Source organism: Manacus candei, unplaced genomic scaffold (assembly GCF_025592945.1).
Source record: "Manacus candei isolate 608988 ecotype Guabito, Panama unplaced genomic scaffold, ASM2559294v1 h1tg000046l, whole genome shotgun sequence".
Taxonomy (NCBI): Eukaryota; Metazoa; Chordata; class Aves; order Passeriformes; family Pipridae; genus Manacus; species Manacus candei.
The window spans coordinates 350,215-366,914 of record NW_026138094.1 but is presented as its reverse complement, the minus strand read 5'-3'; the positions used below and the strand labels follow the sequence as shown (position 1 = coordinate 366,914).

At 50.2% G+C, this 16,700-nt stretch overlaps 1 protein-coding gene across 8 annotated transcripts in view; it reads right to left on the bottom strand.

Annotated features, from left to right (window-relative positions):
* HCN4 (hyperpolarization activated cyclic nucleotide gated potassium channel 4) overlaps positions 1-16,700 on the bottom strand; it is a 148,366-nt gene that overhangs the window by 23,874 nt on the left and 107,792 nt on the right. For all 8 annotated transcript variants that reach the window (XR_007906073.1, XR_007906072.1, XR_007906075.1 and 5 more), the window contains 4 exons: positions 15,108-15,326; positions 4,021-4,167; positions 2,500-2,740; positions 653-817 (listed from right to left, as the gene is read on the bottom strand). Coding sequence is in view for 3 of the 8 variants with exons in the window: in XM_051796389.1 (XP_051652349.1) it covers positions 653-817; positions 2,500-2,740; positions 4,021-4,167; positions 15,108-15,326 (772 nt within the window). In the remaining 5 variants the exon portion in view is untranslated. The remainder of the gene's footprint in view (positions 1-652; positions 818-2,499; positions 2,741-4,020; positions 4,168-15,107; positions 15,327-16,700) is intronic.

Sequence of the window (16,700 nt, the reverse complement as noted above, 5' to 3'; positions counted from 1 at the left end):
AAGAGATGCATAATAGGCTAAAGAAGTTAGACTGGGAGTCCAAAATACTCAGTCCCCAGCTCTGCAGCCCTCTTGCATGACCTTGCATAAGTCACTTAATCTCTGTGTTAAACCCATCTGGTTGTGACAAAGGAATTTTATCCTGGTCTCCTGTAGTTACACAGGATCTTTTCAGCACAGGTTATGTCTCCCACAGGACAGAGAGCATCCTGGGATGGCATCCTGGGATGGGTCACTATGAGCTGTAACAACCACAGAATCACAGAGTGGTCTGGGTTTAGGAAGGACCTTAAAGCTCATCCAGTCCTACCCCTGCCGTGGGCAGGGACACCTTCCACTATCCCAGGTTGCTCCAAGCCCCATCCAACGTGGCCTTGGACACTTCTGGGGATGGGGCAGCCACAGCTTCTCTGGGCAACCTGTGCCAGGGCCTCTTCACCCTCACAGGGAAGAATTTCTTCCTAATATCTAATCTAAGCTTACCCTCGGTAGGTTTAGATTATGGGGCTCCTTGAGGGAGCTGAAGTCAGACAGGGAGAGACAGGCTAGGATCTCCTGCAGTTCACAACTCAGCAAAGGAACTAAGGACCGAGCCTGGAGGTGGGTTGCCAAGGCAGCAGGTACAGAAGGAGACTCTCACACCTGTACTTACCAATTCTGTCCAGCCTGTCCAGAGCCACGGTTTCAAAAGCCCTGCGCATCATGGGGTACTCCTCCAGCACCTCGTTGAAGTTGTCCACGGACAGGGAGTACAGGCGGCAGTAGGTGTCGGCTCGCACGCTGGCCGTGCGCCGGCCCCGCGTCAGCAGGCAGATCTCTGCAAGGACACAGCAGGCTGGCACAGGGGACAGGGGACAGGCACACCCCCTGCACTGACCCTCACACCCAGCCTCCTCTCCAGCTGGGCTCCACCTGCTCCCCCACCGAAAACACGGCCAGTGCTAATCCCCTGCCTGGGCACCAACATTTAAAAATACCAGGGGCTCCGTTGTGGCAGCTGCCACACACAGCTGCACCTCGGGGATTCTGCTGATCTAATTAGCTGGGCAAGTTTTGTTATGGTGGATTATCAAAGATACCATTTGTGCATTCCTACTGGAGGAGCTGTCTTTCTCCAGCTCCTTGTGGGCACTGGGAGCACAAGGTCAAGCCGTGTCTCATTGAAGCTGATTCTCTCTAAATTTGTAGTAAAGGCTCTGTGCTGACATGTGCTTTTGGTGCCTGGGTGTAATTTTGATCCCCACACCTGGAACATTTGTCTTTTCACAGTTTTCAAAGATTTTTGGGGATATACCACATGCTTACAGACTGTCAGGGAGAGCCACATTAATGGCACCTCAATATTGAGGTGTAAATACTGTATTTACACTGCAGTCATCCCCTCCTCCTCGGATGCTCAGCTCTTACAGAACAGAAAGCCCTTGATTCAACTACAGCTCCTGGAACACTCAACAGAGAGCTCCCAAATCCTGCTTTTCCACTGCTTACACAGAGTATGGGTAGCTGAGACAGGCACTTCAAGACAGCTGGTGTGACCTAAAGCCTGACAGTGCTCTGCTTTCTGCGTTATGTTGGGTGTCAATCCACCAGCACCATTCCTTGGATTCATGGTAAGTGTACCCCAAAGAGTTGTGTATCTACAACACAGGGAATGTCATGGGCAATTTCAATCCAATCTGTTAGTCAGGGTATCTCTGGAACTCCAAATCCCAGTTTGCAGACATGAAAAATCCTTGTACTCCAGGGAGGTGCAGAGAGGTTGTTCCATGGGAACTAAGAGTAATAGGAGTGTGGGCAATGCATGACAGGGACTTTTTAGAGAAAAGGCCTCACAGAAGGGAAGGCAGGTTTCATCCTCCTCCTCTCAGCAGATCATTAATGGTGGTGCATTCAGTGCTTGTACCACAACATTCATCTACCAGAGGACTACCTGTCTCAGGCTGTATGAGCTCTCTATGGGGCTCTGACAGGAGAGGGGTCTTTGTGTTACCCATGAGCAACATCCTAAATCTTTTCTGACCTCATGCTAGTCCCAGAACTCTGCTGCTGACACATTTTGCCTGCCTGCTGACCTTCCTGACATTTTGCTGAGCCACAGGCTGGGGAGATGATGGACTGTGTTTTTTCCTCCATGTCTATCCAACACTTCGTGTGGTAGATGCCAGACAGCAGGACTAGGCAATACTACAAATATGCCTGCATATTTGAGAATGGGCCATTTTTAACCTTTAGGTTCTCAGCTTTCCTGATCTGTCAGTATTTGGGACCTGTAAGAACAAAGCTCCCTTTTCTGTTTTGTTATTTATTATCTGGACTCCTGCAGTGCCCACGAGCCCCAGTCACCTCCCACTGCACCATCTCCTCTCTGGGAAGCTGCAGGGCAGGTGAGATGAACAGACATGGAGGAGGAGGTGCCTGGGCTGTCAGTCCCATGTGGTACCACCCCTGTGTGTCCAGGACAATTTAGGGAATGCATGAGCATAGCAATGGGTGCCGCACCTCCGAAGTAGGATCCGTCGGCCAGCTTGGTCTCCTTGTTGCCCTTGGTGAGGACGCTGACCACGCCGTGCTGGATGAAGTACATCTTCTTGCCGATGGTGCCCTCCCGGATGATGTAGTCGCCCGGCTGGAACACCTCGAACCGCAGCTTGGTCAGCATGGACGTCACAAAGTTGGGGTCTGCGTTGGCAAACAGGGGCATGGAGGCCACCAGCTTCCGGCAGTTGAAGTTGATGATTTCCTGGCCATGGTGTGATGTAAACGAGAGAGAGATGGAGGGAGAGGGAGAGGGAGAGGGAGAAGAGATGGGACAGGGAACAGAAAGGACACACATATGTTTAGTCAACATCTAATGACCTATGGACATCCCCTACTTGACCTGTGCATTACAAAGTGGGAAGAAAAATGCTGTTCCCTTGGTGTGGCTCCCCCAGTGCAGGCTGGAATGGGCTCTGGATGCTGGGGAGCTGGAGCTGACAGCCCGACACCGTGCTCCACTGCCTTGATTCCTGTGCTTCCTCTCTGAGCAGGGACAGCACTCCCAACCTCCCAAACACACACAGTGTTCTTCTTTCTGCAGGAAACCTTGGACTGCGAGAGCTGCAGAGCACTGGTGAAATGCTCTTTGAAACAGCCCAGGGCTCCTCTCTGGGAAGATGTCATAACTCACCTTGGCAGCCCCACGTTCTCTGCTGCCCTTGCTTGTCAGTGAGATATTAAACTGCACAAATGTGCTGAGGCATTGGGAGAAAGAATTATCCTGTGCAGACTGGGACAGTGTCAGGAGAGGGGAGGGAGAGGAGCCACCAGTCACTGGGGCACGGGCTGGATCATCAGCCTTGGCTGAAGAAAACCCAGCTCAGCTGTTCAGCTGTCACACAGCAGACGGGCTGTGTCTCTCCTGTGGCTCGGTGTCACTCGGGGGGTGTGACAGCACAGGAGCTGCTCTGTGTGTGTCAGCTCAGACCCAGAGAGTGGCAGAAAGTGATACTGAGTAAATCACCTCAGCACAGCACTCCCCAGCCACACAGGGAAGGAGCATATGGATGACTGGAGCAGGAAGAGATCTGGAGAAGCATCTGTCATCTCCTCACTGGGAGTTTTAGAGGGTTGCCCTTTGAGACTTTGGCAAAACTACTTTTAAAACATGGCTGGCATTTTCTCAGCTCTTCTCTCTCCCATGGAGATACATTACAGGGGGAGGAATACAGCAGAAAGACCCCTCCTCGAACTTGTGGGTGACATTGCTGACATTCCAGGGAGAACCTGCATTGCCAGGCTTCAGCTGGGGGGGAGGCTTCTGTAAAGACTTCTTTGATTTGTGGGCCCTGCTAGGAGGCCCCTCCTTCCTTTGCCTCTGCCTGCTGTCCCAGCTGGTGGATGGGGCACAGACGAGACCAGCACACCACGCAGAGTTTTAGATAAACACATGAAGTGGGAGCTTGCTGGGACACTGCACCAGGAGCTGCCCAGCTGCCCAGGGTGACAGGAAATGCAGTGCCCACTCCCTGCCCTCCTCACCTCTCGCAGGGGCTCGCTCAGCTCCCCCAGGATGCTCTCCTCATCAAACATCTTCCCCTGGTACCGGTGCTCGTAGTAGTCGTGGATGCGCTGCCGCATGTCCGCCGGGAGCTTGTGGAAGGACATGTACTGCTCCACCTGTTTGTACTGTGCAGGGAGACAGCAAGGGCAGGCATTACCAGGACATGCAACAGATGACCCCTGCTCATGGACCACCCCCACACCTGCTCCCTTCACACCAAGCCAGGCCCAGGAAGGTAAATCTGATGGAGGAGAGAGCAACTGTCTGACTCCAAGGGGAGTTTGCAGGCTTGGCTGTCATATTCCCCAAATGACTGCCCCACGTTTTAACTTTTAAACATCCTCAGCCAGTTACCCTGTGGAGACAACTCCTCACTTCCTGGGTGTGCAGCAGCCCACGTGCCTGTCCTCCCCTGGGAGCAGAGCTGAGTAAGGAGAGCTCAGCTGGGAATCTCCTCTGAGGAAACAGTGCAAAGACTGTCCAAACTGTGCAGGATGAGAGCAAGGAAAGCACAACGTGCCCCCAGGGCAGGTTTCCCATGGCACACAGCAGAGTGGTGGCCAGGGTGTGACCTGGCAGGGACGTGCAGCACCTCAGGGCATCACTGAGCACAGGACTCACTGTACCAGGGGCCACAGGAAGCAGAGAACACCTGCCCTTGGGTGTGCAGTCACAAACTGAAGGACACAGAGAGGACCCAAATCTGAGTTATTTGTCTGAAGCTGCAGTACCTGTGGCCTGCTGTTTTCCCCTCTGTCTGCCCTGCCATGATGGCACCTTTGCTTTCCCACCTAGGGCTGCACAGGTCCTGATTTTCCTCCCCTTTCCTGGCTCCTGTTGCCCCATGCACTCACTCTGTCTAACCCATCCATATTTCTACCTAATGGTTCGTGTTTCCATTGTGTTAGAGTGGAATACAAGGACATGCTCTGAATGATGCCAGAGCAGGTTTGGGGGATGAACAGTGTTTTCTAAGAATAAATGACACTTCCTCAAGGGCACAGGGCTGTAAGTGGGTCCTCTTGCCCTGAAGGTGCTGCAGGGACAAGGTATGTGCACTGCAATGGCCACGCTCCCTCTCACTGGCAGGAGTTCAGAACATGATCCTGAGTGTGTACCTGACAAAAGGACCGTGTTGCTCCTTTCCTATCCCTCTTTCCCCTCTTCTCCCTGATAAGTCCATCCCTGAATGTCCCTTTGGTGCAGCTTGAGCTGAAGAGCCTATTTACTGAAGTTGTGCTCGTTACAGCCACCCCTGCACACCCCAGTTCTCTGCTCTGGTACAGCCTGTGCTGGCCCTGCCTCACATGCCAACAGCTCCATCTGCACCAGGGAGGGGAGGAATTGCTCTGAGAAGCCAAGGTGGCAGAGGGGACACTGGGGCTTTCCTGGCATTTCCAAAGCAGAGGAGCTGACTGTAAATATTCATGATCACTCCAGCCTGATCAAAGTCAAGCGAGTCACCCCAGGCAGAGCACTGGCAATGAACCCTGCACTTAATTATTGGGATTTTGGAGTTCTGCAGGGACTGGCAGGATGCTGTGTCAGGACAGGATATGCTGGGTGCTGGGAGGGAGAGAGGCAGGGAAAGGGAGTAGAAACCAGGGTCTCACATGTTGGCAACTCCTTGGCCTGACCCCAAGGAGAATTTTGCAAGTTATGCTCTTAAATGCAAAAAGTTTGGCTCAGATGCCTAAACACAGATGTGTCCTGCCACTGGAGATGCACTGCAGCATGAGACATCCATAAAACCTGGCAAACTGGACATGGGACAAGCAGGACACTCACCATGGAAAGGGAAATCATTAGGCACTAGCTTTTGCTGACTCAGGTTTATTAAATTTATCTGGATTCTGCAAAGAGTTCTGCTTGCTTTAATGCTGCATTTTTGTTGAATAAATTATTTACCAAAATTATCACCCTATACCCTCAGTTTTAGTCCAGTGCCTTGAATTGGAGCACTGACCAGTGTCACAAGATGCCTCCCATCACCTGGTGCCAGCCCCCTGCCCCTACTCCTCTCCACCGTGAGCCCTTGCTATCCATCTTCAACTGGCCTTTGCTTCTTGGGAAAAACACCCCCACAGTTCTCAAATTCACAAGCACAGCTTGGATGGGGTGACTGGGACTCTGCTTATTCACTACTGTACGTGGATTTATTGCTTTGTAACACAGAGCAATAAATTACTGCTCTGCAATGTCCCTGGGGCTTGTCAGATTCTCCTGCCACCGCTGTCCCCAGATAAGGCTCAGAGGGAAAACAGGACGAATTTCCTTCACCAGAAATAAAGGTGCTGCTTCTGATTAGAAATTAAAATCATGGTTATAAAAGAAAGCTGTAAAATAAGAAACCATCATTCTCTGTCACTGTTAACGAGAGGAAGGTATCTTGTCTCTCCTGCCTTTGCTATTGCTCCCTCCTCTCACCCAGCCAGTTGGAGGGGCTGGGGGCCCTTTAACTCCCGTGTGCAGAGATGGAGTCGGCAGAGATGCTCAGAAATGAAAGCATCAGTCCCTCTTTCTACATTTGATAAACTGAAGGTTCATGTGGGGTTTTCCCCTTTCCTTGGAGCTGCTCAGCCAGGCTGAAGGCCCCACTCCTGCAGGGTCAAGCATTTGGTACCGTGCACATCTGGCACTCTCTGAAGCCACTTCTTGCCCCTTTCTGTGCCTTTCAGACGTGGCCAGGCCTCCCCTGTCAGCCCCTTTCACCTCCTTCCTCCCTCATGCTTGTCTGCTCAGTCTCCCACTTGTCTCCATGTCCTCAGCCTGACCTGTGCTCAGAGATTAGTGGCCTCTCTGAGTTCAACTAAAAAGACTCATTTAGGAATTATTTAAATCTCTCTGAAGACAATCAAGTCCATTTAAATCCCAGCTCATTTTCTTAAGTCTGTTTTTCCTCAAATAAGCCCTTGAAGGAGGTATTAATATATCAAAAGGAAACCATTTAGCACAGTATTTTTGCTTCTATAACTGGCCACTTTTCCCTCGTTGCCTCACCACTCCCCTCCCCTTCTACCAAAGCTCAGATCACTCACAGTCCAAAGGGAACTAAATATTTTTAACTCCTTCCATGCCCTCAGTGCTCCTCTCTCAGGCAGGAATAAATCACTGCTTGAAGAGGCTCAACTATTTCCTTGTCCTAGTTCTGAATCAGACACATGGTGTGACTCTTGGGGTGTCCTGTGCAGGGCCAGGAGCTGGATGATCCTTGTGGGTTCCTTCCAACTCAGGAGATTCCAGGTTCTATGATACTGTTTGCATCCTTCTAGAAATAGGCTGAAATCACCTGGGACCAGGTTTCATTTCAATCTCAGTCTCCACATCCAAACTCCATGGAAGTAAGTCAACAGGAGATGCACTTGTGTAAGGAAAAGGAGGCTCCAGCAGAGCACATTCAATTCAGGGAAAGATTACAATGCTCTGACAGCATTTCCCATCCTGGTAGGACATACCCTGGAAGAGTGGATTAAGAGCCATAAGCAGCCCCTCTGACCAATGTTGAGACTCTCCCAAGTGGAATTTAGTGCTTCATGGGGGAAAGACTGAGTTATGAGATCCACCACACGAGGGTCTGGATGGGACACAGCTGCATCTCCATTTTGTTTTCTCTGATCTCTGATCAGGAGTAAAACAGTGCAGCTCCCCAGCACTCAGTAATCATCAAACCCACACAAATGCTGAGTTCTGGGTTTTTTTGTCTCTCAAACCATTCATATTGCCATGCTCAGGATTTATTCCACATCTTACTCAAAATGATCAGGACGCATATTCTGGAGTTGCAGGAGGATTCCAGGAGTAAGTGGTTTAAGGGAGGAAAAGTGAAGTTCTCTAACACAATAAAATCACTTTGACACTTCTGGTGTGATCTTTGGTGGGTTTATAATTTTTTGCTCACTTTTATAATTTTTCTCTTCCTTCTTCCTGAAATTTTGCTGAGATCTGTAACTGGTACAGTCTCCCACAGTTTATCCAGAGCCTGTGGGAAGACAGCTGGAGTGGCTGCATGGGAGGAGTTGGGGGAGATCAGAGTGTGGCACAGGCAAATTACAGCAGGTTGTTCAGGAGTCAGTGGTTATTTCAACACCACTTCGACCAGAACAGCTCAGACCACATTGAGCACAGCACCAAACATTATCAGTACTACTTCTGCTTTTTGATTAATGAGCTAAATTTAAAAACCAAGTCTCTCTACTCTTCAGCTTTGGAAGCAGTTTGCATTCTGCAAGAGCTTTATGTCCTGACCTCCTCCAAAGCCTGGGTTAACCTCTGTACCACGGCACTCAATAGTTTTGCCACCAGCAGATGACTTTTCAGTGTTACATGTCACCTGCTGAAAAGCCTGGGACACTCTCACCCTTCCTACCTGGTACCTTCAGAAATCACCTTACCCACAGTTGGGCTCCTTATCCCTCGCTGTCATACAAAGCTCATGGACACCAGCAGAAAGTTCCCAGAGCTTTTTCTCCACTTTCTATCCAACATTCATTCCTGAGGGTGCTCTAACCACCAGCTGCTGCAGCTGCCTCCCCTTGCTGTTCACCAGCACCTGTTCAGGCAAGGATTGTCTGAACAGATAATCCCATTTCTGGGCTGGGAGGTGGCAACAGGGTCACCAGTGAGCCTGATTAAACTCTTTTTACCTCATCCATCTTTGCTGCAAGCAATGTAAGTGTCTGCTCCCTTCGGGGTTCTGAGGAGAGCAGATCCAAGAGCTCTGGGACAAATCTCTTTGCATTAAATGTTGTGGGCAATGCCCCGTTTGTCTGCTCTTACAGGTGCTCAGACAGAAGGTCTAATCCTGTTCATCCCAGGAAGGTGGTGCAGTGGGGACTGTATTATGTACAAACTGTACCTCCCAGCTATGGAAAAAGTCTGTTTTCCCTGGATAGCTCCAGCCTGGGAACAGCCCCTGAGGAGAAGGCCTCGCTGGGTTTGAGAGGTCACATACCAGCATTAGTCACTAGTCCAGCACAGGGCACTGTTGGACCTGGTCAGCCAATCTCCTGAAACTCAGATCACAGGATATTTTGGATATGTCAGGTCGTGTCACTGGATCCACATATCTGGAGTGTGGTGGGGAAAAGGGACCAGCAGTACTTACATCACAAGAGCAGAACGAGGGAGGTGAAGTGAAATCTGTCACCACACAAAGGCTGGAGATGGGGACAAGGGAACAGTGAGTGTGTGCAATTGGAAATCAAGATTCCTGGGAGCAGCCTTCTGCCAGGAGAGCTGGCTCGGCGGGGAGGCTTCGCACTTCCACGGTGAGGTATTTATTTATTTATTTAGGTACAGTTCAAGTGCCAAAATTAATTTCAAAACTGATAATGAAGTTTGAAATCCCACACTGGGATCTGCAGAACTGCTGAGGCAAGAACACTTCCCTTTCCCTGACAAGGCAGGCAGGCCCTGTGCGTGCACAGACACTGCTCAGACCAGGCTCCTGTCAGCCGAACAGAACTGTCTGTCTGACTGCCACGCTCACAAATAAGATGTCAGAATCTGAGCTGTGACTGCAGTATATGATACATGTTATACTGCTTCAAAATGGGGCTTCTCTTAGTAAAACGTGGGCAAACCAAGTTCACCAATGAAATATTCCTCTGCGAGAATAAGAACTACTCGACCCCAGCTCGGTTAAGGCAGTTTGTACCATGAGGTATTTTTAAAAGAAACCATTAGGTCTTCATTCAGAAAACATTTCCATTTTATAATCAACCCCGGATTCTTTCATGAGAAGGATTAAATAACCTTAAAACCGTTGACACAAATTTCTGATTTTCTGGTTGAGATGAACAACTCATTATTCATAACACTCCACTGCCTATGTCTGACATTCTTACTGACTCTGCAAACCAGCCAGAAACCCCTGATCACAGAAAAAATACCCTGAGGCAGTGCTGAGACACCAGGCCCAGGCACATCAGAGGCTTAGAGACACAATCAATAAAGTACATCATTTATAAGCCTTGTTATCAACCGCAGATGCTTTGATTGACAGTAACATGGGACACGACGGCTCTCAGGCCACCTCTGCACAGACTGAGGTAACACACAACCAGTGCAGTCAGGACAGGATGAAGCAAAGCTCTCCAAACTTTTTCCAATTAGGAAATCTGATTACATTCTGCATTTGATTAAGTTTTCCAAACACCTTTAATTTCTGAAGTGCTGCACACTCTGTACCCTCTCCTTCACACACATTACCAAAGGAGTACAGGAGCTTTGCAGCTTTCCGGGCATCAGAACGGATGTTAGCTCGGGAGGGGACTTCTACAGAACCCCTTTGAACTCTAGGAACGTGGGAATGCCACCTGAGAACCTACAGGCACTTGGGAATGTCACTTCAAATCCTGCCCAGACTGGTAATGAAGTTTCCCCCCGCCAGCTTTGTGGCAGAGCAGGTGTGGGAATTCCGGCAGTCTGTTCCCAACTCCGGGCTCAGAGCAGCTGACACGAGTTACCTCAGTGTATCTGTGCCCTGCTGTCCCCCAGGCAGCCCTGGCTAAGCCAGCCCTGGAGCCAGGAGAATTAATGCAGCTCCAGTACAGGGCTGTGCTCGGGTTAATTAGCTTGGCTTGAGGGGGAGTGGAGGGGGAGACTAATCAGCAAGGGCAAGTTGCCAGGCTAATGTGATTATCCTGCATCCAGGACCCCAGCTCAGATCTCTGCACCCAATTGCCTGCACACACCATTGGAGGCAGCTCAGAACACCAAACTGCACAGTAAACCAGCCAAAAGCACCAAGGCAGCTGTGAAGGGGCAGCTCCTTTCACCTGGTGCTGTGTGTCCAGACACACAGATTCAGTGAGGAAGAGGAAGAGGAGGAGGAGCAACAGAGGCACAGAGCACTCCAGCTCCCACCTACACCCTCCTGGCTTTTCTGACAAAAGCACATTAGGGATGCCCACTGCCAGGGGTTGGATCTGCACCTCAGCAATCAGCAGCACTTCAAAGGTTTTCCTCACGTGAATTTGCCTAAATATTCTGAGGCTAATCAAACCTCGGACCTCCACAGCACCTCGCAGCTGTGAGTTCCAGTTTCATTACAGACCATAAAATAGCCCAAATAACTCCTTAAACCTGCTGCCCAATAAGACTCTCTGCTGCTGGTCTCCAAGAAAGAGCAGGGACCTGAGCCTAGACAGATTCTCAGCTCTCATTGCAGGCACAAGCGCAGTGTCTGAATTCCCCTCCAACAAATACTGGTCCAACATCTCTAACAGAGATGGAACATTCCAGTTGTTATACTTCAGCCTTTAAAATGACTAAATTTTCCCCAATTACTCTTTGTTGAAGTCAGGCTTAAATGCTGATAGTTAGACAATAAAGTGCTTGGACAGCCAGACCATGGGATGAACTGTGGGAAGAAAGGCTGTGCTGATGGTTGGGCAGGGCTGTGTCAGGAACTGAGAGGTGATGTCACCAGTGCTCTGCAGGGTTTATAAAGTGACTCTCTCCTCAGCGTTACCTGCTTGTCCCCTTGCAACTGTGCTGCAGCACGTGCTTCTTCAGAATAATGACAAGTGAATATGCAAGGACCTGCCCAGATATATTTTAAGAACAAGAGGCCCTGGATAGACTGCTCAGGGAGGAGGAGGAGGGGGGCAATGAATGTGGAGAGCAGAGAGCTGGAGAGAGTGCCAGTGTAGCACGGATCCTGAGGAGAGATGAGGCTCTGGAAGGAGAGATTACAGCTTTGCTGGGCTCTGCAACGCTGACAGCAGCAATTCCCACCTCTCCTCAGTCACTCCTCTGTGTGCACCTGGGGAGATGACACAGAGAGCCAAGCCCTGCACAATGCCCATCACTGCCTGCATCCTGCTGGGATGGGGGAGAGGAGCCTGGAGTGTCTCTGCTCTGTTCCAAGGAGCGTGGCTGCAGAAAACAGCACAGTCACCCTCCCCAAAGCCTCAAGGTTACCGAGTCTGCTGGGGAGGATGAGAGTGTGTGTGTGTGTGTGTGTGTGTGTGTGTGTGTGTGTGGTGACTTGACAGAAATACTAATCCAGCTGAGCTCTAGGATTAGGGAAAGAAATTAATAGGAGAACCTGCAAAAAGCACGAAAATAACTTGCATATCCATCTAGTTTATTCCTCTCCTGGGCAGGAAACACTCTTCCTCTCACGTGAGCCAGAGTTACTGCAGGCTGTGGGGTACTTCTGCAGTCAGTGATGAGCTTAGATGTGAGTGAAGGTCTGAGCAGTATGAAGTAAGGAAAGCACAGCTGAGAACAGTGGCAGGGAGCAATGGGTGAGGCCAAGTATGTGGGGCTTCCCCCCCCAGGTCAAAGCTGTCAAGTTGACTCAGTTATAACATGGAATTGCACAACATGACTTTGGGAAATGTTTCTATCAGAATCCTTCAGGATAGACCTGTAGGGGCATTGTCTCATGCAGCAAACAGACACCAGTCTTGGATGCAAAGATATTGCAAAGATGTAACACTAGGCTGAGGTTAAGAGATAAGAGTCAGCTGCTGATCCTGCCACTGACTCTCTGTGACCATAATAACTATGCAATGCAAGATGTGACAGACAGGTCCCTTTTACCTTTGCCTCTGGGACTGGAAATCAAACAGTCACATCAGAGTGCCAGATCTAGAGAGCTGTTCTGAGCCAGAGCTTTTCAAGGGAGGCCAGGGCCAGACCTGCACGGTGGCTGTGCCCTTGCAGTGCCCGCGGTGGTGTGACTGCTCTGTGCCACAGGGGACTCCCCACTTGCACTCAGGAACCTCAACACTGCACTGGCCTGGAGGGGGCAATATCCCTCTCCAAATTCTCCATGGTTCTTACCACCCCATCCATCCATACAGCTTCCCTGCCTTGCAGAAACCAGCACAGCACGAAATGAGATGCTACAGGACCAGATTTAGACAGGACAGGGATTGAATGTCCAAATGTTCAGTGAATCCAAGGCAGAGGGAGGCAAGCCCTGCTCCTGAAGCCAACAGACAGCATGGCTTGGCTTTTATTCCTCTTTTCAAAAGCCCTGTTTGTACAAGGGAAGAACAAGTTGGTTTGGCAGAGGTCTAGACAACCTGAAACCTCACCAAAAACCTGCTCCTGAACCTTGTCCTGAGGGTTACACCAAGCAAAGCCTCTCAGGACAGTTACCAGCTACAACCTCCTCTCCTGTTTGATGTTCCTGCTGTTCCCCTCCCTCCCCACTGCCTCCCCTTTTTCTGGCTATTCCCAGAACAGCTCCCAAAGTCCCTGTAGGCTGAGCTGTGCTGAGGAGAGAGGCAGAGCCCACAGGTGCCCTCAGCAGAGGTCTCTCAATTGCTGCTTCTACCAGTCGACCTCCAAACTTGTTGAGATTCTCTCTATAATATGCTTCACCAGACACTTTGTCCCATGAGGACTGAACTAAATTGAGTTTCAGGGCTGCAAATCACGGAGCAGCCTCATTTTAATCATGGCTATTCAAGTGCTAAGGAATTCAGAAAGTAAATACATATTTGTTTTTAGGCCATCATTTGTCCCATTTGCAAGAGGAAAATTAACGTATTCAATCCCTGAGGCTTCAATCCCCGGAGAAAAACTTGGGAAATGAACCTGCTAAAACCACTACACATGAAATACGCCCTTTGTGAAATCCTCTGTCTGCTGCTTTTGTCACAAAGCTCTTCCCCTGTATCCATTAACACTGTCGTTCACGTCTCCACATTCTAATAAGGCTCTAACATTTCACACTGCTCCTGCCACCCCCACTGCAGTCCCTGCTGGCTTCCTGGTGACTGGTTTCCCTGAGCACTGATTGGAATCCAACTTCCAGGGTCAACGTCTGCCCTTGTCTTCAGGCCTGGCTTGAGACAAAGCCCGTAGTGCCCAGTGCTGCAGGTGTAACCTTGGCTGCTCTAGGCTGGCCAGGTGGTTGGATTTGCAAATCAGTCCTTGACTTCTATGCTACTTCAAACACATTTGAATAAATACTCTGCATCCAGAGATTTGATCAGCTTGCGTTCCTGGTGCTGCAGTGTCCTTCTCTTTGGCATGCCTTGCTGTCCATTAGAATTAGTCTGAGCTGTAACACAGAGCTAAAACTCTACACAAAGCCCAGTGCTCTGGATGCATCCCGGTCCTCTATTCTCTTCTCCTGGGCTTTCTCTCTCTTTTGGCTCCAGCTGTGGTTTGGGATCTTCCCTAACCTCAAAGCATGAGTCAGCCTCTGACCATCTTTGCTCTCCCTCTCTCCCCTGCTCTCTTTCCATGGCCCAGCACTGTAATCTCCATGTCTGAAGCTTGTTCCTAGGCCATCCCACCTCCTCCCTCAACATAAAATTCACCTGGACTGTGCATGCTTACCATAATTTCCTCACTTGAATCACAGCTCCCCTTTCACCTACTCTGACTGCACCTGGCAAGGTCAGACAGAATAGGACCAGTTCCTCTTAGTCTCCAGTTTGAATGTATCCATAGGACCCTGACCCTAACAGCTCCTCACCTATGGCTTCCCCAGCCCCACTAACTGAGGGAAGGTGCTTTTTTTTTGGATGCCCTGACCATCTCACAGATTTACAGCATCACCTTAAACCCAGCACCATCCATGGCTGCTGTGGCAGTGGGAGCCTGATCAGCTGTGACATTTCTGGCTGTGCCCTCCATTGTGCTGTTCAACAACGGTGCAATTAATTCCACAGCTACCCGGGGAACCTGCTCCGAGCTCCCAGCTTTGATCTGGGCTTTGGGGTTTGTTCTGTACCTTCACTCATGAGCACTGAAGTGAATAATCTGGATACTTTTAACAGAGTACTTGCTAAACAAAAGCTGCACATTCTGGAACGTTCACTTGGGGTTTGAAACAAGATCTCGGAAAGGAAAAAGCAACTTAGGATTTCAGATAGCAGCGACATTGATAACGTCGATCTAAAAAGACAAGCAGAGACAACAAAAATCACCCACTTCCATTACTATTATCCATCTGATCTTGCATCTGTTTCTTCCAGAGGGTCTGCTGGAGTGAATGGATGGGGATGAATTACCAGGGAACCGCACCTCGGGGTCACTGAGAGCACAGAGAGCCCCGTGGGGCCGCAGGAGGGCTGCCAAGCCCAGTCCTTACCTTCTCCTGGTACTGGCGGCGGGAGGAGTCCAGGGACTGGATGAGGGCGGTGGCGTGGCCGATGAACATGGCGTAGCAGGTGGCGCCCACGATCATGCTGAGCATGGTGAGCCACACGTCCGACATGCCCACGGGCGCCTGCTGCCCGTAGCCGATGCACAGCATGTGGCTCATGGCCTTGAAGAGGGCGTAGGAGTACTGCTTCCCCCAGGAGTCATTCTGTGGAGACACACAGGCACAGCTTCAGCACCGGGACACGGGGTGCCACACGCGGACACGGCTCGGAAAAGCACACCCAACGTTGCACCCCAAAATCCATGGTTAAAGCACCTCCATATGTTAAACAGGCAGTTTAATTCTGTAGTGGCTTGGAGCAGCTGGGCACGCTCCACTTGGAAAAATAAGCACGGATTTAGTCATCTGACACTACCTACTTTGGCCACAGTTCTTCCCGATTCCATGTACTCTTTCCAGCAAGGAAGCCAGACTGTCTGACATGCTGCTAACCTGGGATAAACTGAGATGATGCACTGGGATATTTTCACAATGGTCCACATGTGGGAGAAGGAACTGAAGGGAGTGATTACTCCAGTGGGAAATGGACTTTAAAGCAGAACTGGTAAAAGACTGGTAAAACCTTGCCTGAGCAAGGTTACTGGCAGCAAGATCTTAGAGTGGGGAAAATCACTCCCCAGCAATTTAGGAAATGGTCAGGATCTGTGGTCATTACCTGAGGAGGTGGGAAGGGCAGAAAATGAAGTTGATAATGTGCGGACAGCAAGTTCTTCTCAGTGTAAAACGGGGCTTTTTTTCAGGGAGCTGAGACAACTACAAATGGTCTCATTTGAGAGCAGCAATAACCTGCCAGGAGAGGCCAGTGGAAGGCAGAGGCTCCTCCAGGACACCTTGTGCTCTGCCACTGCAACTCACACAAGCAGCACCTCAGCAATTACATCATGGCACAGGGAGAAAAACCAGCATAAGATTCATGATTATTCTGATTAGCTTGAGTTCATGGAACAGCTCAAGGTACATTTGCTGTCCTGTGGGTACTATCTGCTAGCAAGTCCTTGCCATAAAACCTTGTAAAGTAAATGCACTGTCATCACACATTGCTCTTCCAAGGCATGTGAAAAATGCCTGTGCTACGTGACACTCATGGCAGCACACGACCTGAGCACTCCTCAGCCTGCTCTCTGCTCCTAGGAAGGTGTGAACGTTATGGATGTAGCTGTGCAGACACATGTACACAGCAACTGGGAAGGTCACTGCACAGAAAGCCTGGTGGTGGCTGGTCAAACAGCCAAGGAACACTTGTGTGACCTCCACTCATCAGCCTCAGCACCAGTGCCCAGCAGAGCTGGGATCCCCTGGATTTACTGGGCACCTCTTGGAGGTGTACAAGCACGGTGAGGTGGGTGGGGAAGATCCCTGCAAAAAGCTCTGAGAGCCACTGATGCAGATGGAAATTTTTCAGTCATCTTACAGGTAGCAAACAGTGACAAAGCACAGCCCTGCTGCTGGGAGCTGTGGCACAGAGCTGGGACCTCTGGAGGGAGCTGATGCCTGGTTAGGAGATAAGCACGTGGACAA